This window comes from Gymnoscopelus microlampas, assembly GCF_963454915.1.
Source record: "Gymnoscopelus microlampas genome assembly, chromosome: 9".
NCBI classification, from domain to species: domain Eukaryota; kingdom Metazoa; phylum Chordata; class Actinopteri; order Myctophiformes; family Myctophidae; genus Gymnoscopelus; species Gymnoscopelus microlampas.
Window position 1 is genome coordinate 7901114 of NC_139946.1, and position 26505 is coordinate 7927618.

The following is a 26505-nucleotide window of genomic DNA, read 5'->3' on the forward strand; positions in this document are numbered from 1 at the left end:
GTGGCAGAGGGAAAGAGAGAGAACTGAAAGAAGAGATACACACAGCCTAGTGTACAGATGGAGCCCAAGTTACCAATAGTGACATTTTTATTATTTGTACAATAGAGACTTTAGTACATTATTCAAAACACCTCTTATATACTGAAAAAAATGGTAACGTCCCAAAGCACAAAATGGCTCCAGTATAATCGCTGCACAGCATTTTTTCCAATTTTATACATATATTATTTTTGTAAAAACTGTATCTTAAATAGTATGTACAGATAGCGTCTGCAAAATGCAATCTAAACACATGATATATTATATATACTTCGGCAATTACATTTCTCTGCATTAATACTCAACTTAAAACTGGAAGGATGTTTTTCTTTTTAATAAATAAAGAAATAAATAGCTTCGTTAAATCATCACTAAAATCTGTCCAACTTTATAACTCAAAAGCAGTTTCTCTCTTCGGAGGTCAAAGTACTTTTGTCACACAACAGAAGAAGCAGCATTCAAGTTGGGTAGGTGTACTGTAGGTACTGCAGAAAGCATGAGTACATTCACAATCAATATGAATCATTTCCAGTTGGATTTCATTCACAGCTATGTACAATGACATTGTCCTCAGTATCACTTCAGCTCCTTACAGTATGTAGTTTAAACACATAGAAAATGACAGTTTTTATAGTCATATACATATATATATGTATATAATATATATATTTGTATAACACAAATTCACAATTACAGTAGAAATCCATTTTATACAGTTAGATAGTACATGTGTAGGTCTCCAAGTCGTACTGTGCGTACTTTGATCCATATTTTTTTTTATTTTTTAAATAGTGTCCTTATAAAATATCACAATTTTTTGAGCAAAGCTAAGGTATATCAATATATTTATAAAGAATTACCTGAAACATTTAGTAAAAAATAATTATATTATCAAACCTTTTTCTCTGTTCTCGCCACAATATCTTTGATATTTCAAACTAAGTCGTTTTGGGATAGCAGGGTGGGGTAGACGGTAAAATCACCAGTGTTCATTTATCCATTTGTAATTCCGAGAGCGTACAAATGTATCCATTTGTACGCTCTCTGAGTTAAATTTACACTGAGGAGTTTTACTGTGTATCTCTATGATTAAGCCAGTCTAGGCTCTCTCATCCAAAGGACTGTGGGGCTCTTCCATTTGCACCATTATGCACCCCCATTTAAATTAATTGAACCTAATGCTTAGTAGGAGGAGCGGGGTTCCAAAAATAGCAACAGGACGAAAGTGTGACGTCAATTTAAAAAAATGGAAAAAAAGACAGCGGAGGATGTTGTCCTGCTCTTAATGAAACATCAGATGTTACACAGAACAGAACAAAAATCACCGCCATTAAACACATTTCAGACAGAGGCTGCATTTACACAGAAACAGGACAACAAGACTGTTATCTCTTTGGCTCCGGCTACACTTGTCATTTCAATGCAGTATTTGAGGTACTGATCTTAGTGATTCACTTCAACAATGAATCAAGCCTGATCTATACTACAGCGTTAGACGGTGTCACACATCGAACATAGTCGATCTACAGGTTAACAATGCGTCGCGCTGTGAGCTCGTAGATCAGCTATTTTCGTTGTGCGACTCCATCACACAATACGACTGAATATAAATTAAGCATCAAACTGCCATAACCACACTTACCCTGAAAATGTATATATTCTATGGCTTTATTAATGTATTACTCTCTATTTACTCTCTATCTTCAACCCTTTATTTTGCTGATATGCATCAGACTGGCATTCACCATGAGTGCCTAACTACAATGTATCTTTTTTGAAGATCTTGCACTTATAGTTTACCCTGTTGTTTGAATAGACCTCATGTCACTTACTCCCATCTTGCACTTTGTGTCACGCTGGATAAGAATGTCAGCTAAATGTAAAAATTTGAATGATAGAAATGCCAACAAAACATCTATATATCTATACTCTATGTAAGTTAAGGGGACGGCGGATTTGTATTCAAATATAAACCACACTTAAAAGTATCTGAGTGTGACAATGTGTTATCTTACAGAAACTGCCTTGTGGGTGGACCGTGGCTGGGCATCACAAACGTAACGTATGCCCATATATGGAGACCACTTTAACTAGATTTTCAGGCCTGAAAATCTAGTGATACAAAATCACATTGAAACAACAAGTTTGGCCGCAGTCTTTGTGCCCCTTCTCCTGGTTGTTTAAAAAGGGTAATCTGTGATTGCATTTTATGTTTCCCTAAAGAGCTATGCCAAGTAATGAGAAGGAAGCAACCGCACAGTGTCTTCACTTGCTCAATAAAGAAAACACTTTTATTTAATATAGCAACGTGTCGGTCAAAGACCTTCCTCAGGCATGAATTGAATTTGGAAGGTCTTTGACCGAAATGTTATACTATATTAAATGCTATATTAAATCAAAGTTTTTTTCTTCATTGGGCAAGCGAAGAAGTGTGCGGGTGTCTTCTTCTCCTTGCTTAGTGTCTGTTCCACCAACCCACCTGTCGCTGAACATTGACCAGGTGAGCAAAAGACTTTGTTTACCTAAAGAGCTATGCCAAAATCAGATCTGGACCACAAACACTGAAAGCTCTGATCTTTTGATTATGTGTAAATTCAGCCAAAGAGGATTAAGGCTAATTTACACTTTGTTGCACAGTTGTTAGTATAAATTAAGCCTTACTAATTCAAAATGGCACCAACTATATAATTATTATATAGTTATATTTGTCACTGCAGTTCAGTGGTAGTACCTTAAATGTCTTCTAGAGAGAAAAAGAGAAACCATATAGGTGGTTTACAGCCAAGATGATTGGCTGATAGACCTCGACACCAACCAATGACATGAAAGCATGCTGTGACTTCATCACACAATTGAAACAGCTACGGATGTGATACGTGTACTGTCTTTTGCACTAGAGAAGTTCCCAAACCACGCCCCACATGGTGCAAAAGACATACTGGTACACGCAAATGAGACATCAGTGATAATGCAAGAATATACAACTTTGAAAAGATGGCACAAATAATGTGAATAATATGACAGAGTGATTTGGTCTACGTTAATGTCAAACTCATGAACCAATATGGAAAATAGCTAGGCCTTTTGTAATGGTGTTTCAAAGGGTTAGCTATTACTACAGAAACCATGTTTTTGTGAGTGTGCATATGTGTGTGTGCGCGTGTGTGTGTGTGTGTGTGTGTGTGTGTGTGTGTGTGTGTGTGTGTGTGTGTGTGTGTGTGTGTGTGTGTGCGTGCGTGCGTGCGTGCGTGCGTGCGTGCGTGCGTGCGTGCGTGCGTGCGTGCGTGCGTGCGTGCGTGCGTGTGTGTGTGCGTGTGTGTGTGTGTGTGTGTGTGTGACATGTAAACAATGTCATAATTTGCTCTCTAGATGGCACTGCAGCAGCTTGCGCCCTGATGAAATACTCAATAGGCAAAACTTCCAAATATTGCTTTAGCTCTTTCAAGTCAGCACAGCTGTGCAAGCAAACACAGTTAATTCAAACACAGAAAAGCTAGCAGTGATGGACTACAAAAACTGTACTTTTTCTTTCTTTCTTTTTTTTTACAGAAAAGCAGAGATGGTGATCTAATCTGTGTTTTAAAAAACTTTTCCATTTGGAAAAATAATTATCCCTGTATGCTCATAGGAGAGAATTAAGAACATCTTTTATCAACAATAATAATCATAATCATAAACCATTAGAAATGTTTGCCTGCTGTGTGCCTAGGATCTAAGGGGAGTGCGTCTCTAGAATGTTGTGATTCTATATGTACACAAGGCAGGATGTCTAAGAATTCTATACATGAGAAGCAATGATGCCCTGTCGAACAGAAATGAATAGATCAGAATTGAGCAGAATACAACAACGGAACGGAACGGAACCGATCAGATTAGATCGTATCAGATCATATCAGATCAGATCAAATCAGGACAGAACAGAACAGAACACAACAGAACATTACAGAACAGAACGGAACAGAAAAAAGGAAGTGTAAAGAAGCAAAATATACCTCAAACCTAACCAACAAAAATAACTGACCAACAAACCAATAGATTAGATTGCTAAGTAACTAACCAACCAACCAACCAAGGAATCCAAGTGCTAACTTCACCGCAACTACAGCAGCCCTGTAGGAGCCTGCCAAGTGTTCTAGAGTCTTTCTGTCCATCCATCCATCTATCAAGTCACCCACTGCTGACAGACAGACAGACAGACAGACAGACAGACGGACGAGCCGATATGTTTCCTATGGTACATTTGGCACTAGTATTTGCCCTTGGTCCAGCAATAGGCAAATGAACGTCTGTGTTTTCCTCTAAAAGGTAAAAGGCGGCTCATGTTCAGTTCCGCAAGCCTCCAGCAAAGGGGGGTGGGGTGGCGATGAGAAGAGAAGCGTTGGATGTGTTTTGTTAGAAAACTATTTTTAGCGTGAACTGCTGTCTCTCAGAACCACCAAATCCACCGTCCGCTGGAAACTCTTCAGCAGAGAGACGGCTGTCTCATGCTCCATGTGTAAAAAACTATGTCCATTAGCCTGCAAGGCAAACACGCAGCACAGTCAACAGTATGTGTGTGCGTGTGACGTGTGTGCATGTGTATATGTGTGTGTGTGTGTGTGTGACGTGTGTGCATGTGTATGCGTGTGTGCACATGTACAGGAGTGGATCTTTCCATGTTTCCGTGCATGTGTTTGCGTGTAAGTTCCCATGCAGTGTACGTGTGTGTGTATGTGTGTGCGCATGGAGGGGGGGACGGTTTGAGGAGGAATGGCGGAGACACTGGGAGCAGCCCTAGCTCAGAAACACATCACTGTTGGGGGAAAAGAGAGAGAAAGAGAGAGAGAATGAGTGACAGAAGAGATACACACAGGAGAAGGTCATGCTGTAGGAAGAAAAAAAAAGAAGAGAGGGAAACTAGAGAGGGAAGTTGGCCTTTAGACGAGAGGCATTCAGCTAAAATTGTAGATCTGTGGAGAGACAAAGAGAGGAGGAGGAGAGAGGAGTGTAGTGGCTGGGGACTACGCCTGTCAAACAATGAAGCACAATATGTTCTAATGATAACGTCTAACTAGCAGCACATTTAAAAGTCTAAGAGGTGTCTCAGTCCAACTGTTAATTAACTTTCTATGCTAACTTTGAGTTGTCCCAAAAGGGTGTAAAATCACAGCATTAACAGAATACCACCCTCGGATTGTTTTATTTAAATGTCTATGATAAATTAACATTAACGAGCATATGTCAACAAGTAAATGTTATTTGAACCTATGCTAAATAATTTGAAATAAACTTGAGATAAAAAAGTTTCTCAAGTTTCTCTCTGGCAAGTAGGTCAACTTGAATGAGTGAGTGAGAGAGTGAGTGAGTGAGTGTGTGCGTACAGCTGGGGAAGGGGGATTGTTTGATTGTGCTTAGTTGGCACTGGCGGGCAGAGACCAATCTCTGGTGCGATTGGTCTCAATAGAGACATTCAGGGTGCTTCTTGAGGACACACTACATAGTGGCTGCACCTGTTTCATGTAACACTATGTTTATTTGCATGTGATTCAAATGTTTGTTATTGTTTCTCATTATGTATGCATTTTATATGTTGTTATCAGGGCGTCCTTGAAAAAGAGAGCTTGCTCTCAATGGGCTTTATTTGAATAAATAAAGGAAAAAGAAAGAACGTTGCATAAATATAATGCAAACTACTTTATTATAGTTTGGTAGTTGGGAAATTGGATGTTTCCTACTTTCCCAGAGTCAACTCATGAATGCTTTTTTTCATGTCTCTGCCTGTAGTTTGAAGATATATTGAACAGTGAGCTTACAGTAGCTTAGTTTAGTTCAATTCCTGGGTGTTTATGGAGAAACTCCTTTCAAAAGCAGGGAGGTCAGACCTCCAAAGCAGAGGGTTTACTTGGTTCTTTTAGCCAAGTGTTAATGAGATTAAGGGATATGTGTGTAATACCTCAGGTCAATTTTTATATTTTAACATTTCTGGCACATTTTTGTCTGCTAATTATAGTATTTATTTTATTATTGTTACTTAGAGTTTTTCCTATTTTATTTTATGTCTGTGGTGTGTTTAATGGAGCCATTGCAACGTAATTTCATTCAGCTGTGCATTCCTGGTAAAGTATGAATGACAATAAAAGGAACTTGAACTTGTTGTTGTCTTTTAGTTTTTTAACAACTACAAACAAAATCCTAACAATTACACTATAGTTTGGGACAACTTTTTTTCAAAAAACAAATTCATCCACCATGACTGATATAATCTTTTTTTTTTGCTAATGGTGAAGGTTCAAGGTTTCTTTATGGTTACATCTTGTGTATGGATAGATGAGAGTAAATTAATTTTGTTCTGGTTCCTCAGATATTATAGCAGCCAGCAATAATAATAATAATAACACTAATAACAATAAACAAACAACAACAAACAAGAATTAACATGAACAAATAATCAAAGATTAGCAGCAATATATTAAGACAGACAAGGTGCTTGAAGGTGCTGTGTGGAAGGTTCTTACTCCTCCTAAGTTATAAACATCTATCTGGGCCAGTATCCTTGGCACAGAGTTTTCCAAGCTTCTTCTTCTTTTCCCCCCAGTTGTTTGTTCATAAGCCTGAATCTTGTCCGGGGACAATAGCTAGCTAATTAGTGACTTTATGAATACACAAATTGGAGTTTGTTGCTGCTACTTGATCCCATAGACATCCAGGAATTGAGCTAACCTTGTCAAAACTCACCATTCAACATACCTTCAAACTGCAGGGCGAAACATAGTAAAAGGCATACATGAGTTGACTCTGGTTGGGATGTAGAAAAAATAGTAAAATTCTCCAAAACAAAAAGTATACCTTTCAGTTTGTCTGCCCTTCAGGTGCAGGGTGACAATGTGTCAGTGGTTAGCACTGTTGCCTTACAGAAAGAAGTTACAGGGTTCGAACCTGAGTGAGTGAAGCCTTTATGTGTGGAGTTTGCATGTTCTCCCTACGTTCATATGGTTTTCTTTCCACATCAAGAGATATGCAAGTTAGAAACCAGCCCTTGAGGTGCTAGCCTTACTGCTAGAACTGCTGCACTGTTCAATGGCTACCCACTGCGCCTAATAGTCAGGATAGGCCAAATGCATTGGACGTATTTCCCCACTCAATAAAGTATAACTTAACAACCTAATTTATTTTTTTCATTGGTAAAGACCAGTATGCAATGAAAGAGCTGAAAAGAAGGACGAAACAGACTGGGAATAGCACACATGCTATAAGGTTGAAAACACGAGGTCCTGGCTGTGACTAACTGATGAGATCATGGAGGGAGAGGGACATACACTGTAGGACTTCCTAACCAACAGAGATGAAAAGATGGAGCAGGATGTAAGGGTGGTCATTGGACCACCTAAATATGACGCGATTTTGTGTTTCTATCGGCAAGTTAATATGCTTCAAATGCTCATGTATTAGAGCAGAGTGTATGTCAATTTTCGCATCCTGCATATGTGCTGCCTCTTGATGTTCGTGTAAAGAATGAGAAAACAGAGAGGGAGTGGAATGACTGTTGCTACCCCATAGTCTTTGGGGGTGAGTCAGTCTGTGTTACCTGCAGTATTTTGTCTCCAGGCTGCAGGGTGGAGGATGCTGGTCCGTCATGCTGTACCCTAGTAACAAAGATACCCTATAAGTCAAAATGATACATCGTTAGGACAACACATGGACACGATGGTTTAGAATCTTTGCCTTTCTCATTCTCATTCTCAGTAGGCTACCCCCAACCCAAAATAAATAACACACTGTCAAGTTATTTAATGCATTCTCCTTGTTCTGAATTTGGAGAGACATGCAAGTCTACAGCTGAATATATATTAAAAAATAAATAAATGTATGACTGATCTACTCCATCACAAAGTGCTTGGTCTTTAGATCAATTATCTCTTTAATTATCTCTCTCAATGTATGTTTATTTATTCTTAAAGCAATCAGTGTAAATAATTGATAAAATTCCCCCCAAAGAAAAAACAAAACAGGTCAATTATTTCCTAAGTAGCATGGTTGAGGGTAGGGATTTGAAAGATAGAAAATCTATGATGTCAGGAACTGATTTGGGAGATAAGTGGGTAGTGGGGAAGACAGGACAAGTGTCCTGCCATATGTTTTTCCCTTAATAACCCAAGGCAGAGATTGTAAAAACACCAACATCTTTTCATGAAAGCCAGAAAGATGTTTTCTTTTGAACACAGAAAGTATGGAACAATGCGGTTGTATCAACTCAGCATGGTTCAACAAGAAGATGCACCTGTTGAACGCTGAATAGTGATACCAGCTTGACAGGTAAATATGTGCCATATAGAGGTGATATCAGTTTACCAAGCACAGTAAAGTGTAGACATGCCAAAGCTGTAGCAATTACACAATGTGGGTGATAGCAGTGAAACACGCATACACTGCATGTTATATTAGTGTGTATGATATTCATATTAGTTCAATAGTTATTATTACGTACAGTGCAACAACAATGACAAATTACCTAAAGTTCTGGCTCCATACTTTTGTTATTTGCGATGTGTTGGAACAATATCAACCACTTGAGTGGTTGATATTGATCTTGATATTATATTGATTGTGGTTGTGACTGATCAGTGGTTGGTCACAATAAGCGAACATTTGGTGCAAATATTATATATTTATAAATATATTCAGTGAAGAGATTTGGTGTGGAGGAAAAAAAGGAGTGGGCCAAGGATAGACCTGTGGGGGACCCCGATCAACCCAATATATTAAGAGTTGAATTTTGGACATACTAAAAACAACAAATTAATTGAATATTTCCTCATTCTTGTCAAATGTTTGACACCCTGAAATAGGAGGACCATGTACAACAAGGGTTTTTACTTCCAGTGTCAAGAAGATACCTAAAAACCCAAAGCTACAGTGTGACTAATGCTTTTCCAAACATCCAAAGTACTAAAAGTATGCAACCAAAATATCAACAAAAATGTGCTTGCCCCAACACCTATGGAGTTCACTGTATGTTGACTGCATGTGGGATATTAGTTCGATCACATACATCAATAACTGTTTGACACAAATCATTGGTGCCCTGCAAAATCTCTGTATCTAAATGTATGTGTTGTAGAAATAATATCATAGGAAAATGTGGTTTGTAACCAAGAGCAATTCAACTAGTCAAGACAAAGCAGTAGCCAGTGTTTTAGAAAGAGCCTCCGTGGCCACTCACAGACACAGCGAAGCCACTACAGCTCAAACGTCAAGAACAGGATGGATGATCTAGCATCATATGGAACAGATAATCCGATTTTTAATGCCATAATACCCAGATTAGTTTAAAAATCGTTTTCTGTTCTTAAATAAAGCCTGAGAAGCCAATATGTACAATCATCTAACCTGTGGGGCGTTAATGCAGGAGCTGAGTCTTCATCTCAGCAACTCATTGTGAGAGATGTCAGGCTGTGTTTTCCAGACAAATAGCACTGCCACTTTTACAATTTGCTGTAAATATTTTATACGTAATTTAGTATATCTTCCCCATTCACCACTGCGAGTTAAAGTGACTTCATAGGTGTATAAGCAAAGTTGAACATTGGTTTAACTTCTGGTTGTATAGCTATCTGGTTATGATATAAGTCCAAATGTCGTCCATCTTCTTTATCTGTTTCTTCTATGATCTGTGAGTGAGCAACCAGAAGTAGCAATTCACTCTCATTACATGGTGATTGGTGAACCATGACTCAAAGTTTTGGCACATGAACTAACCGATTATGCCGATATAATAAACCAAGTCATGGTATGTATGTTGGTGACCTATGTGTGGTCAAAGTGTGATTATGGGACCTGTTTCACAATGCACAAGAGTACATAGAATGACTATTTCTGGTTTCTTGATCAAAGGGCACGGGAGCAACAGACAAAGATCTTGCCCAGTTATCTATTCAACCCAAGGTTCTACCAAGATGTTGTTGTTTAAGGCGTCTTTGTAAATAGCCAATGAACTGACTTCAGTCCAAGTCTGATATGATATGAACATTCTTGAATCCTTGAGATGGGCATAATTAACTAGAGGCTAACATTCCTGACCATTTTTTAAAAGCTGACTCTCTGGCTGTAAACAAGAACATGACCACTAGGAGGAGCCATAGACCAGTGGAATAACCTTGATGCTTAGGCCCAGGGCCCTAAAAGCATAGATGTATTATTTACATTCAAGCTGTTTTCATATTCATTCTGTTTAACAGTGTAGGCTGAGGAGAAACCCGCTTAATTAAGGAAAGGGATTGGATAAGCCAAACAAATGGGTTGACACATCAGGCACAACTTCACAAGATGGAAACGAGGCCGGTTAAAACTGCTGACGAATCACTCCGAGTTCAGTTAAAATACACTGTGTGTAGAAATATGGAGAAAATCAAAACACACACACACACACACACACACACACACACACACACACACACACACACACACACACACACACACACACACACACACACACACACACACACACACACACACACACACACACACACACACACACACACACACACACACACACACACACACACACGGAAACAGAACAAGGACAGGGAAGGGGCCAAGGGTACAAGGAACTGAACAAGAAGATAAATAAGGTAAAAGGGAGCCAAGAAATGGGAACAAGGCAAGAAGGAACAAATAATTATAGTTAATGTGAATAAACTATGACAGAGAACAGGCCAGATACTTTCCTTTTTGATGATCTGTTTTGGTTTGAACTGAATCGATATATCTTGACTAGGTAAGATAATCTGAACCATGACAAATGGTTCAGATTAATAATTTAATGGATTTATTTCGACATACTGTTCAACTTTTCAAATGTGTGGTGGCCCCTATGGGCAGAAGTGAAGCAATTTTGGGGGTGCGTTCCATAGAGGTCCCTCAACATGCTTCCATTTTGAAGTTGAGACTCAACTAAATTTGGAACCCAAACAGTATGGAATATCAAAAACCTAACCTTACATGATTCCTGTGATCATGTGTACCTAATTTGGCCTGTTAATGAAGCATTTCTCTGCCTATTCTCGGTGTGCACAAAAGGTTTGTTGCTGATCGGTTCAGCGGTTTGCGAGATTAGCTGCACACACACAGACAAGACACGTGTAAACACACACACACACACACACACACACACACGCAGACGGGTCGGAAAAATAATCTCTGTGGCGATATTAAATAAATACAGTTTATGGTAAGAGACTAAAATGGCAGAAAATGTGCCTTTTATAGTGACTGCATGTTTTTGGCATATGGAATAAAATAATCAACAAGTGTATCTCTAGGTTAGTTAGTCAGTTATAATACATTCAATACACTCAGTTAGGCGCTGTAGGTGCTTCCAAGTCCAGAAACACACACCAGGTCCCAGAACCAAACAGTCTTTCTAAAATGGCTGTCAGAGATTCAGTAGAAGTAGGTGTACAAGAGGAGGCTGTTTCTAGGACACAGTCATATGCCTGGGGATGACTGAAACTCCAATGGATACACATACAGAACAGGCACACTTATGGTGGTTGTACCCAGAGATGGAAAATGTAAGTGAGTTCAAATTCATAAACACACAAGTCACTATAGTCAAAATATAAGTGAGTTAAAATTCATAAATACACAAGTCACTACAGTCAACATATTCACACCTGGCATGAATGTATTGGAAAGGGACATTTTTAAAGAGTTTAAAATGACCAAAATACCCTGGATCATTGTTTTTTTTTAAAAGAAAAACACAGACATAATGTTAATGTCAGGTATATAGGTAATGTATGACTCTGGCCTATTCTCTCTCAGTGCAGTAGAACAAGACCCGAACAGACCAGAGAAGAGGTGCATCAAGTATTTGAGGTACTTGAGTAGCATTTGATGGAATTTTCTAAATTACCATGCACTTGGAACAGTGCCCTGGGTAAGCTATATAGGTTTTATGTGCCAGGGAATCTAAATTTAGCTTAACCCCCCCCCCCAATACTTGAAACCTCAGCTCATTTATACATTTCCAAAGGTCTGCAGCACAACATCCCATACACACTAGATAGTCAAAGTTAACCAAGTGAACTGTCGCCCCGCAGACAGACAGACAGATGGACGGACAGAACACTGCGGCAACTAGCAGCAGTTTCCATGGCAACTCTGAGAAAAAGCCGGGGTAGCCACGATTGGCTGCCGAGTTGGGTCATACCATGTCGGAGGGTTTGAAGGGGTTCCCCTGGCCACTGATGCCCCCAGAGATACTGAAACCAAGACCAGGGTTCTTCTCTATCCTCACACACAGCTGGTGAGAGACAGAGACAGTAAGGAAAGGAAAGGCAGAAGGACGGAAGGAAGGACGGACGGAAGGAAGGAAGGAAGGAAGGAAGGAAGGAAGGAATAATTTGTCATTATTTAACTGTATACTGTACATAACATAGTACACATTACACATTGAAAGAATGTCTGCACACTGGGTACAACTTGGTCCAGGAAGAGACAAAGAGAGAGAACTGAGACAGAAGAAAGAAAGAAGTCAGGTAGATGCATAGATGTAAATAGGGAGAAATCGTGTCTAGTTTTATCAACATCTTCTAGGATGCCAGCCATGTCTGCCAGTAACAGACAGACAAAGTCAACAGAAAGGTAGATACAACTATTGATCACATCCAGAGGTGATTATGATCTAAAATAGCACAACCTCTGGCTGCAAAAAAATATTCTCACAATGTGTTGCGACATGTAGCTTGTAGAGATGCTGCTTTCGAAAACATTTTTAAATGTTTGAAAGTTTTCCAAAGATTCTGACAATAAAAGAATATATTTTACACACACACACACACACACACACACACACACACACACACACACACACACACACACACACACACACACACACACACACACACACACACACACACACACACACACACACACACACACACACACACACACACGCACACACACACACACACACACACACAGTGGATACCTGATCCTGGAACCCGTCCATGCTCTTCTGTCCTTTCGTCTGCAGGAGGCAACGAGCGCTCTGAGGCCGTGGGTTGGTGTGTGTCGTCATGCCAACCTGGTTGCTATGGCCCATACCCTGGTTGCTGTGGTACTGGGGATTGGTAGCTGGGAGGGTGGGCTGGTGGGAGCCATACTGCGGCTGGCTTCCAGATGGGGAGAGGGCCAGAGCCAGGCCTGAGCTGGAGTACGGCTGGCCAGGGGCAGGCAGTGCTAGGAGGATAAGGATACGATAAGCTTGCTAACATTTAACCACTTGAGTGGTGGCAAAAGTACTCAAATGTTTTACTTAAGTAAAAGAATCAATACTGCCATGTAGAAATACTCTGTTACAAGTAAAAGTCCGGAATTCAAAATTTACTTGAGTAAAAGTACAAAAGTATTGGTATCAAAATATACTTAAAGTACAAAAAGTACTCATAATGCAGAATGTTCCATTTCATAAGTTTTCAAATGTATACAAATCTTTTGAAAATAGCAGATCTACAAGCTCACAATTGTGAGCTTGTAGATCGGCTATTTTCAAAAAGCCAAAGTTTAAATAGGGCTGAAGTTGTTAATGTAGGTTTTGTAATAATAATCAAAATCTAAAAAGTAACTAGTAACTAAAGTTTTCAAATAATTCTAGAGGAGTGAAAGTAAAGTTACATCTCTGAGATGTAATAAAAGTAAAGAAAATTGTGAATACTCCAGTAAAGTAAAAGTACCTCAAAATTGTACTTAAAGTAGATTTTTTTTTTTTTTACTTTTTTAGAAAGAATACATTAAAATGTTGACCAAACTACTTATAGCAGCTTTAAGTAAAGTACTTGAGTAAATGTACTCCACCACTGCATTTAACCACTTGAACCCAATGCAATATCCTCCCCGCCCACAGCCTCAAAGAAGAAAATAAAGAAAAAAACAAATCGCATCGATTTACCTTGAGGCAGGGAGCCTTGATATTGCCCCGCCCCACCAGATGAAGAGATGGACATGGGCTGGTATTGGCCCCCCTTGTTGATCGCTCCACTCTCATAGCCCTGCTGGCCCCCCCGGTGGGAGGGGTTGCCCGAAGAGGAGGAGGAGGCGGTGACAACCATGGTGTTGTGTGATTGATGGGAGGGGTTGTGGGAGTGGAGAGCCTGTGCAGAGAAAGAGAGAGATGAGAGTAAAGAGTGAGAGGAAGCAAAGAGAGAAGAGTTAGAGAAATGTCAAGTGTGCTCATGTGTACATAAGCATAAACACGGATATATACGCTTACACTATGTGTACAGTGCACAAGAGTAACATTATTTGGTTTTGGTTCCTCGACATTGCAGCAGCAATAGGCTCTATGCACAGCAGCCATATTGGAAAGAAATTGGGCCTCTTCTTACTTCCTTCACTGGTGTTACCAATGATACTAATGAAGGCTCTGTTCCATATCTGGTCAGGTGCATGTTGTCTCACTAGAAACATTCCATTTTGGTTCCCAAATGGCCCCTTATGGTGGCTGTGTAACTCTGAGAGTGTACAAATGGAACCAAATGGACCCGTAAGGGTCCATTTGGTTCCATTTGTACACTCTCAGAGTTATGGGGGTCCTTGAAAATAAGCCAAACACTATGCCACACTAAATGGAACAGAGCCTTAATTAGTATCATTGGTAACACCTGTGAAGGAAGGAAGGAAGGGGCGCAATTCATTCCCAATATGGCTGCTGTGCCTATAGCCTATAATAACAACAATAACAGAAATCATAGAGAATAGCAGCAATAGTAAAGCAAAAAATAAAAGTATGTGTGCCATTGTGTGTGGTATGTGTTTGAATATTGAGGAATCAGTCCGGCATTGGCCAGGCGTGGATTCAGGCTGTTACAGGCTGCAAATGTGGCAATGTAGTCAGTCTGGCAAGTGACAGGCCAACCCTAAATCCCTAATTAGCACTGTCTCTAACTGCCCCCAAGAGACACAGTGGGGGCAGTAGCATGCCACTTGGACACAGGCCGGGGCCTGTTCAGCCTCGGTCGGGTCGCCTGGAGGAGAGGGTGTCCGTTGCAAGACCCGAAACACCCAGTGACTCCAGGTAACAACAACGCTGATGATGTGTCCAAGTGCATCAGTCGATGTTTTGTTGACTACTGACAGGTAGGTAGGTGAGTGAGGGGGGCTTTAGGTGCACCTGCCTTCATACAAAGGCTGCCTGCAGTGTTGCCAGATTCTGTGAGAGAAACAAGCAACCAGGTCTAGGAAAACCAGCCCAAAAGAAGTGACTATGGGCCACATGTGCACTTTAACATGTACAGTACATCAGCTATTTGAAAATAGCCGATCTACAAGCTCACAACGCGTCGCGATGCGACGCGCTGTGAGCTTGTAGATCGGCTATTTTCAAATAAAATCTTCCGGGGAAATTATAATAATCAGATCTGGCAACCCTGGCTGCCTGTTCACACAGGCAGCCAGGGGGAATAAGTGTTTCTGAGGTTTGTTTTAGTTTTTCCTCGCCTGGTCGTTCATAAACCTGATTGTCCAGTCGACGAGCTATTTCACAGTGGCTTTGAGGCTATATGAACCCGTCTGCCAAATAGTCTCGCATATCCATAAGATCAGAGATCTCCACCTACAGTATTGATACGTCTGGTGACATCCACATTCAATGAATGGGCTAACACTGGGTGGATACAATTGGAAATTGTTGCGAAGACTTTAGGTCATCATATGGGATGGTATCAGGATTGGTTTTCAAAGCAGTGGGCGTAGGGTTGTTACCACTGATTTTCTCCAGGGTCCAAGCACATTCAATGAATTTAGATTTCCTCAGACGTATCGGTAGGCGGAGATCTCTGATCGTTTGGCTACGTGAGACTATTTGCCAAGTGGCAGCATCTGAAACGGTCCATGGCTGTGATTGCTAATGTAATAACATAAGAGCAACAATACTGGGTACCCGAAGCCTCAACACACTGATTAATGCGTCACATCGCGATGCATTGTCAGAACAATAACCCCGGCAATCAGTGATGCTATGCTCATTTGAGAAGTGGTTGCTCTCTATTTCAATGACGGGACGCGCACGTCGCTTAAAGGTCCTTACACACCGGGCGATTTTTTCGTGCGAATAATGTGTTTTTTTTTTAAACCTTATAAAGTCAATGGCTCCGTACATGGAGCGAAAAAGCGAAAAAGCGAAGCGAAAAAGCGAAGCGAAAAAGCGAAGCGAAAAAGCGTCTTTTAATTATTCGGAACGAGTCCGAATTTTGCGTATATTCGCTATATTCGCCGATATGTAAGGACCTTAACACCTACAGTACAGGTCACACAATGGACAATTGATATGCATATAGGCTAATTCCTATGTTAATGTACCTGGCGTGAGTCGGGAGCCTTTGTAAACTTTGATGAAGTGTGAATTTAAAGTAGTTTTAAATCTATGCGTGTGCCTGGGCGTCCCCCTGGCCAAATACGTAAGTGGTTGCTCGGCGTGCAACCCCGTCCACTGAGCATTGCACCCCTGCCGGCAATGTTGGGCAAGCTGCTTGTATAACGTTGTTATTGTTGAATAACGATACATATTTATTGTTTCCTGTGAAGTACATTGAGAGATATTCTGTACTGCACATGAAATGTCTCTTTTACTCTCTCTGTTTTGCCATGTTCTTGCCAGACAGCAGGAGACATGGTTACCACGGACGCACAAAAAACAACCCAGACTGAGATATTCAACCACTATGTGCACATAGACACATAAACAACCATGCACACACTCACACCTTCCACACCCACTCACATCTTCTTTAAGTAGGCTCAAACCAATTAGCTGCCATTTCTTCCCACGGAAGTTCTCTGATCAGCCTCCAAGCCCAGGGCTTGGCTTCAAGTCTTTAAAGAAGCGTGACCATCCAGAAAATAATGGAGAGGAGGAGTGCCTAAGTGCTTTATTCAGGTTTTAAGGCTGTTTTAAATCAATGCATTCAGGAAAGCTTTTTTTTTATATAACTCTGCATGCCATCAAAGAAGGCTAATATTACACCAAGACAAATATTGGTCTGATTATCTGGTCTATGGACCAGATATTTAAATTGTCAAATAAAATATTCTAACTGTCAAAAATACAATTTGAACACATTAAATGTATACTAGATTGTGGCTTTTGTTACCAGAACATGCTGCTTGCATTGAAGCCCTGAATGGTCTGGCGCTAAGTTACATCTCTGACATACTGTATGAACTGCTTATGAGTTATAACAAGACTAAGAACTGGTAAGAGCTTGTAAAGCTGCCTTTAGTCAGTATGCTCCCAGTTTCTGGAATACCCTGCCAGATGAGCTGAAGTTCCCAAGCTTTAGACTTTCATTGTATTTTATCGTGATCATTTTGTGCTTCATTTCAGATAGAGACAGTGATACAGAGACGGAGAGAGAGGGAGATGACATGCCGTACGGAGCCTCAGGTCAGACTCGAACACGGTTCGGCTGCGGGAGGGATAGCCTCATTTATTTGAGTCACCAGGGTGAACTGCTTTAGACAATTGTATCATTGATTTAAATTCCATTATTCGTTTTTGAGACGTATTCTGTGCTGTACATGAAATGTCTCATTTATTCAATTTGTTTTGCTATGTTCTTGCCAGACAGCACGAGACATAAAAAAAAAAACCTAGACTGAGAAATGTAACCATTCATTACACTGTATGTGCAGTTTGTGCACACAGACACATAAACGACCATGCATGCACACACACTCACATCCTCCCTCAAGTAGGCGTATTTAATTAACCGCTATTCACTATATCCAGGGTTAAGACATTGAAACAAGGGACCAACCTTCTTGAGAATGTCGGGGGGGACGTCCCTCCGGCCCAGAGAGTAGGGAACCCACTGATTACCTGCTGGCCCCCCCTCCTGGTCATTATCCATCATAGCACCTTGCTGAGAGGGGGTCTGTTGAGGGGTGGAGGGGGGGGGGGAGAGAGAGAGAGAGAGAGAGAGAGAGAGAGAGAGAGAGAGAGAGAGAGAGGTAGAGGTAGAGGATGATAAAGGATGAAGAGAAAAGGGGAAGAGAAAATGGGAGATAGGAGAGGAGCAAGAAAATGAGGAAAAGTAAAGGGAAAGAGACAGACACTGTCGTTAGGATGATCGTTTATCACTGATTGTAGAATCAAGACCACATGTTATGTACAGTATCAACCTTCGAACTGATTGGTGTGTGGGGCAGAGGGGTGGGTGTAGGCCATATCTCATTTGAACACCATGTTGAAGCCAAATTATCTTGTTTTCCTTTGGAACTGCAAACTACAAAGCCCACGACCTGCACATGTATGCAATACATTCTATTGGGTCTATTGTTTTAACATACAAACACATGGGTAATGTGCCTAATTTTGCAGGCCTAATGATGGTAATAGGTTTCATGTGTTTGATTTATACATAACATCTAGAGACACACGATTCCATACAGTGCCTGCCAGCATATCAGTAGGCAAGGCTTGTATTTTAGGACAGAGATTATGTCAGTCTACCTGTTGAGATAGGACTTGAATCCCATTGTTCTGATGTGAGGAGATCAGTAGTATAGTTATATATAGTAAGAAACAAAAAGTGTATTTCTCTGCGAAAGGTTGACTTCACAAAGCAATGACGTCAAACGCATCGCTTCACGTCATCAAGCATACGGCCTGTAGGGACACTGGGTCAACTGAAGAAGGCCCTCATTTGGAATGTTAACCCAAAGAAACTAAGTACCAGGTTGGAAAATCAGGTACACAATCTAGATCATACTGTAGCTTATCAATGCCGGAAACCTAACCAGCAGTCTGAAGACGATATAGCCTCTGGGGACAAGGACAATGTTACTGGGCTTCCGTTGTAGTCACTGGATATCCAGGCCTAAACTTCCAGTCTAATTTCCAGATTGTTTTAGATACAGATGACATTTCGGGTATTCTCTATAAATAAATAGATATCTGCATACTGTCGCCGGGCGGTTATGAAGATACGTTCGTCCCGTATAGGCTCTCTGTCTAACAGGTATTATTTCTATCCTGATGAGTTCCCTAACTCACCCATAGAAGTGCACTTAAGCCTATGCAGATGCATAAATAACAAGAAGCTAAATCGTCAGAAGATAGTGATAGCTTACAAGCAGCTTTCGAGTCAAGGTTGAACGTTTACCTGTATGCTAACCTTGAGTCATCAAAGCCTGCTCAACTTTGATTGGTCAATACTACTACTCTGACCAACCAGAACAATCCCAAAACCAAAATTCTTTCTTAAATACTTAATATTTTTTCATTTCTTTTCATCTCCAACTGAGACTAAACCTGTGCCTGCCTCCGATGCAAGTTATATAGGTTTATCTTCTCCTCCCCCATGCTCTCATCCGTCCACCAGGAATTCAGCCTAATGAACCTACAGTACACTGCTGGCTAACACAACCTAAACACACCACTACGGTTTGAATTTCATCTTGGGGAATTCAAAGCTAAGCACAATGACACACGGGACGATGTAGGTAGCGACAACGAGAAGTGTAAACAAATGCAGGTTCAAACAGTGACAGAGAACACATATAGCTCACATGGATTTATATGCTGCAGCAATAGTACGTATAAGTAGACTACATCTGTAAAGGATTCTAATATACAAGATTTAGAATAAATTAAATGGTGTGTAAGTCCTACACATACACATATTTATGACTGATATAAAATAAAACAACCAACCTCCTTTATGGCAGTCGTAATGCAGCTCTCTTACAAGCTACTGTCAAGCAATACATCTCTACAGTATATCATTTGCTGTGTTGCTTTATAGTCTAAGGCTGCAACTCGTGTATAATTTCAGCCACACAAGCCATTGTGTGGCCACATTCATTATTTCCCTGACTTATTATTAACCCCCCCCCCCCTCTTAATAGTTTATTAATATCAATAAATTGATATAACCACGACAGACCCGAAATTCCGGCTGTAGCCTCTATCAAGGTAGCTGTGTGTGTTATACAGTTATACTTAATGTCAGTTTAGAAAGAGGTTTACTGTATGTCTTTGAAATTGTAAAGGAAGTTGTGATTATTACCTATTTATAGTGGTAATACTGATCGATGGTTTATTCTGATATTACACACCAAACTTGTGATAGGATATAATCAGCGGCAAGCAAGAGGTTCACACTGTACTTTGTTTAAAATCAGTGTCTAGTGGGAGTAAACTGTCTCTCGACAGTAATGACAACAGTACCAGGGATTCAACTAGGGCTGGGCAATTAACTGAAAATATATTGAAACAGATATTTAGAACCAATAACCGACTTAATCTCGAGAGGCAGGTTTTTTAATATATATATATTTTTTTAATTTCTCAATGAAACGACATGAAGACAATCAAATCGATTAAATCGATAACCCCTTAAGCCCTGTATTATACTTCGTTGTAAAATGGTGGCGTATACAAATCTACAAACTTTGTGACCTTATAGATCTGATATACAGTATATATGAATATATAGTAATTATTATTATTATTTTTATAATCGTTCATTCATCATAATCGAGGCAAAAGTTAGAAATAATGGTGATATTGATTTGAAGTCATCACCCAGCCCTAGGTCCAGGGTTACTTGTATGATACTCACAGCATTAGCAGACGGAGGTGGAGGTAGTGGCAGCCAGTGGCCAGCAGGGGGCTCATGCTTAGTGTTATTGTAAAAGTTAAAGTTCAAAGTGCCGCTGCGCCCCTGGCCGTGCCCCCCGCCCTGACAGAGCATGCCCAGCGTGAGCGTGTTGTGCTTTAGGACACCACTCTGATTGGAGGAGACACATCACATGACATGGGTGAATGTGGGTGGAGCTTACACAGCAGGCAGCAGTGTGGCGACAACACACTGTGAGCTCCACAAACATTACGACAAAAACATCAATAAACAACATAAACAACAACAATTACAACAACAGTGTTGAGTTACTGAAAGCACAAAAAATGTTAGCTGGTGATCAACACACACAGGCAAGTGCGCGCGCACACACACACACACACACACACACACACACACACACACACACACACACACACACACACACACACACACACACACACACACACACACACACACAATTGGATCAAACTGGCAACAATTGGAGGTGTGTCATCCTTACATTAGCTCAGTTCATTTTCACATTATTAATCATCATATTAGAATACAAATGATATTAATAGATGATTGATAACACATGATTAATGAAGCAGATAACAGGCTTCAACAAACAAGAGCAAAACTAAAAATGTTCACTGTAATATTAATGTAATTATTATTAACCAATATACAGACTGGACCAAGATGGATGCCAACTCATTTCAAATTTCTCCATCAAATCCATCCCACTCAGTGCAAAGAGTCTAAAGGTCAACACTCATGTCTGACATTTTAGAAATGTTGGATGCACGTGTGGGACAGAGTAGGAGGTCCAACGGATGTCAAACCGAGAGTGTCACAGAATTTGAATATAATTTGAAAGAGCAAGAGCAATTTAATAAATATTGTCGAAAGCACTTTGTTGTGAGTAATTAATTAAATCTTGTATTGTATTTATATCTTATATAAATACATCATTCTAATTTAAAACATTATATGACAAAAGGCCAATTCAACTTCTTTTTTGTTTTGTTCCAATGAGTTTGAGGGCAAGATATGGCAGATAACGTGTTTCATTCCAATTGTAATTTAACCCCGGCTAATGTCTGGCCGTACTTATTAAAAAATTACTGAGACTGAATACAGCGCCAAACCATTTGTTACAATGGTGTTAAAAATGTTTTATCACTGTATTCGATGTGCTAACACGTGTGACTCACTGACACACATCCAGATTAGTGGGAGTGGATCAAGCTGACAGTGGGATAGTGTGGGGAGGACACGCATGCAGCCAGACACACACCTGGTGGACCTCGAGACACAGACTCACACAGAAATAGACAGGGAGTGCTTCAGAATGACTGTGTATGGGTGCATGTATTGTATGAATAGAATTTTATATACAGCATCTGGTGTTACCTTTGAATGGTAGAGGCTGAGGCTAATTTGCATCACTATTTGGAGGTATTACTACTCAGCTCTGCCTGCCAGCGCTGGCATGTATTACATGATAGCCAATCCCAGTGCAGTGTTTGGTGTTATCTTTAATAGCAATTGTTTCTCAACCTCCAGTGTCAAAGACGTGGCCCCTTTCTGCCAATCCTGTTTTTTTCCTCTTTGGTGTGTCTGTTCTATTTCGACGTACCCTGTCCAGCCGTTTGGCTTCTATGTGCCTGAGCAGCTGCTGCCTCCAGTCGGCAGGCATCTTGGAGGTGATGTCGTCAGGCTTCTGCGCCATGATTTGCCTTATTTTGACTGCGTCTTCATTTTTCTCTGGGCAGGTTGCTAAGGTGTAGTCAGGGGGCATCTTTTCCAGCAGGGCAGCCATGGTGGGACGAGCCGAGACCGGACGGGCCTAATGACAAAGATTTTGTCGTTTATTCAAACAGAAATAAGACTTTGGGCCCTATTCTTGCCACTGCTTTACCCGCACCCACTGGCCGCTACCCGTGAATTACTGCCCGCTCACCATGAATTACACATAAGGGAGTTGGCACTGTCCCTAAAAGGTGTCTTGCGGCCGCTATATCTGCTATTCATTATGCCGACTTCGTTATTTGCGCCTGGAGGTAGATATGTCGGCTATTTGAAAATAGCCAATCTACAAGCTCACAACCGCAACCCACAACTACCATTATTTACAAGCAACTTTACAGAAAAACAAGCCCAACGTGGCTTATAATAAGCAGACTTGGCAACACTGGCAGAGAGGGAGAGAGCTCACGAAGATTGCATTGGGGGATAATGGCTTGCGCAGTCTTCTCTTAAAGGCAATGGCATCTGGCACAGTGATTGGTTTTATTATTGTAACGCCCAAACCACACCTATGCATAACCACACCTATGCATAATGCAACGGGTAGTGCAGGTGTTTAAGGGATAAGGCTGGTGTACGAAAATAGCAACTTTTGCACGGGAACGCCCCTCGCGACATCCTAAATCCCCAAATAGCGGATTTAGCCAGTCTGAACTAAAATAGAGCCTCATGTATTTCATTCAAGAGCTTTTAAGTCCAATATAAAATTAAATGTAGACCAACAGCTTTCTGCAGCTTTCTTTGCTATAATTTCAGGTTGTGTAGAACAAGCAGACAAATAGACAGACAGACACACCGACATGGGCATACAGATAGATCTTTATACCTGAGATGCTCCGTAGGTCTCCGTACTATAGCTCCTAGCAGATAGGGGGCGCCGTTGAGTCAGACTCTTGGTAGGGTAACCAATCATTGGTCTCTTCTGCTCCTGGTAGGTGGGGTAGTCGTCGTCATAACGACCATTCCTCTTGTTGTGCATCAGCTGGCTTTGGCTGTCAGCCATGTTGGAGAGGGCAGAGGAGTGATCCAGTAGGGTGGAATATGCCAGGGAACGGCCATACAGTGGGGGGTCAGCCTGAGGGATATGGGCATACATTCTGGTTATCTTACTTACCTACAGTCCTGCAGGGAAATGAAGTTCAGTTGTATACAAAAGCTCAAACAATACAACGTATGAGTTCACAAGGACAGCCTCCTATTTAACGTCAAGTAATTTGACATGTTCATTATTTAAGGAACAATAGACAGGAGTAAGCCACTAATGTACATACATCTACATTTTTACAACACCTCTCTTGCATAAGGTTCACTATTTACCAGTTTTTTTAAATACATTTTTATAAAATACATTTAAACATATTTACATTTATTTTAAAGTGTTCAAGAACGTAAATTGTAAAGATTATTAGTTTATTTCTCGAACGCACCTGCTTTCGGTACTGTGCTTCCTGCAGTGCCTCCTGCTGGGCTTCGTGGACTCTGCGGAACAGCGCTAGCTCCGTCGAGCTCACCAACGAGTCTGCTCTCCTCAAAAACCCGGGTCTGGAACGCTGGGATGGGATTGGCTGCTGTGACTGGCTGGGCGGGCCATCCTGATGGTTTGGTGGCTGAGGGAAAGAAAACATCTCCAATGGCGGATACCCGCGGTATCGAGGGCTCACCAGGTCCTTGGGTAAAGTTTTGCCAGGCTGGTTGACGTACTCTAAGGCCTTCCCTGATTGGTTGACATACTCCGGTGTGTTGGGGAAAGGAGGCGGTGCCCGGCGATCCATGGTCACCTGATAAGTTAGAATGTTTATCAGTTATTTCAAAGCTCTGAAAGCTTCCTCGTGTTACTGTTATAACATGCACACCTGGTGACTGTGGTTTCTGTTTTACATATTTTTACTTACTGAGTAAAATTCCATTGACTTAGAACAGTATCTGTAAGTATTTGTTTGCATCAAACTAGGATATTAAACCCACATATTTCCAATTTACTTTAAAACATAGCATTTCTCATTTCTCTGTCGTTGCATCCCTCTTTCCATTCATCCCTTCTTTTTGTGACATTCTCCTGGTCTCTTGCCCTCTCCCTGCTTCCCTCCTTCCTTCCATCCACCCCTCTCTGCCATTTCATGTCCTTCCTCCTCCATCTCCATCCATCCCAGTCTTTCTCTATTCCCCCCCCCCCCCCCATCCTTCTCTGTCTCCCTCTCTATCCTCACCTCAAAAACAGGACAGAACTATTAACCTGGGGATTGTAGTTATGGTCAAAGTGGTAGGCTTTATGTGGAATGGCAGGTTTTTGGCTCTGTACCAGCTGGTTCTGGTTGCTGGTTGGGTTCCCTGGGAAGCCCAGGTCATCGTCTAGCATGGGGGCAGACTGGGACCGGGCCATGCTGGTATGTTCTAGAGAACCGGGCAGCTCTGAACGGTCCAAACTAGTCTGCTGCTCCATGGATGAATTGTAGCTGTCCATCATCGGGATGCTGCGAGAAAAGCAACAATAACCGCAGCAGTCGTAAATAAAATCAGCAAACAGTAGCTCGGAAGATGATGAGAACAGTGATCACGACAGGGTAATATAATAATAAACCAACCTGTAGACCTTGTACGACCCCATGTCAATCTCATCGATGCTTTGAGACTTCTTAAACTTGGACCTCATCTCCTTCATCATGGGGGACAGGCGCTCCGAGCTCTTACTCATTACCACGGTTACCTTGTTGGGCCCACCAACACCCAGCTGCTCCTTCCTGTTCTGCTCCACCTGGTTGTTGTGGTAACCCCAGTTGCCAGGCAAAGGTCCTGCCCCTTGTTCCCGCCTTGAAACCGAAAAAACAAGGAAGGTCAAGCAGTGTCAGTGTAATGACAGGGGCATAAAAGCCAGAAGGGTTCAAGCAACATAATAATACTGACATTAGGGGTCAGACACCATCACAAAAAGAAGGGTTCAAGAAGCATGTTAATTCTAGGAGACAGAATACTAGAGGTGGAGCAGCCTCATGATGCTATAGGACGGAAATGTCCCAGGGTTGTCTTCCATTGGGTTACCTTGCTTCCTGCTCCTTGCGGTCTGGGTTGGGGCTAGATGAGGGCGTCAGGTCCAACTTGGAGGGGAAGGCGTTCTGTCCTCAAATGGACTGGGGGTTCGAGTCCAGTTCTGCCAGGGGTTCTGATTAGGGGGAGGGCCAGAGACGGCGGTTTCATTTTCAGGGGTTGAGCGCTGATTGCCATGGAAGGGGAGCGTATTGGTGTCCAGCTCCAGAGGGACTCCTACGATTCGCTCCTGCCTAAGCAATGGACGACGCCCATGTGATTGTGATTGGCTGCGGGGTATAGAGCCCAGCGGCGGGTTTCCCTTGCTAGAGCCAGTAACCGGGGTCTCCAGAGGAGACTCTTCAGCATCAAAGCCGGTGTTGTCATAATGAGGGACCTCGGACCAATCGAATGGCTCGCTGAGTGGCCGTCGGTCCCCACGCTGCTGTAGAGTTCCTGATGGCGGGGTTTCCCTCTGAGACAGCAGGGGCTTAGAGTCGATGGGCTTAGGGAACGACTGGGCCAATCTATAAATATACAAAATATATAATATAAACAATAGACTTTAGTAAGTACAATAATTATGTTACAATAACTACCACACTATTAACCACATGAACCATAGTGGCCCTATTCTATTCTGGGGCGAACATTCAGTGAAAATAGCCGATCTACAAGCTCAAAACGAGTTGCGTTGTGATGCGCTGTGTGCTTGAAAAACGGCTATTTTCAGTGAAGAGATTTGATGTAGAGGGAAAAAAGGAGGGAGCATAGTACAGACCCCTGGAGGACTCCAGTCAACAAAGTATAATAGGGTTTAGAGTAAGTGGTTATGAACAGGGAATAAAAGGACTTTGTTTATCTCTCTCACTCTGCTAGACTGATCATCAGTTTTGTAGTCTAAGCAACCACTTTACAAATGTTATTGCCTTTAAGAGGACACTTGGGTAGGAAATGTAATATTCGACAACCTCCTCCCCTTGCTACACAGACTTTTCTGTGTGGAACTGAAGTGATTATTCCTTTAGCC

At 41.4% G+C, this 26505-nt stretch overlaps 1 protein-coding gene across 1 annotated transcript in view; it reads right to left on the minus strand.

The window, feature by feature from the left end:
• Positions 1-4718: 4718 nt before the first annotated feature.
• Positions 4719-26505, minus strand: part of lrrc7 (leucine rich repeat containing 7) — a 62000-nt gene continuing 40213 nt past the window's right edge. The window contains 14 exon segments of the mRNA XM_084065857.1: positions 4719-4831; positions 7604-7678; positions 12230-12322; positions 13010-13260; positions 13970-14171; positions 17835-17951; positions 20643-20810; positions 22285-22494; positions 23281-23529; positions 23882-24232; positions 24688-24925; positions 25037-25261; positions 25491-25560; positions 25563-26002. Of these exon segments, the coding sequence (XP_083921983.1) occupies positions 4829-4831; positions 7604-7678; positions 12230-12322; positions 13010-13260; positions 13970-14171; positions 17835-17951; positions 20643-20810; positions 22285-22494; positions 23281-23529; positions 23882-24232; positions 24688-24925; positions 25037-25261; positions 25491-25560; positions 25563-26002 (2692 nt within the window). The 3' untranslated portion in view covers positions 4719-4828.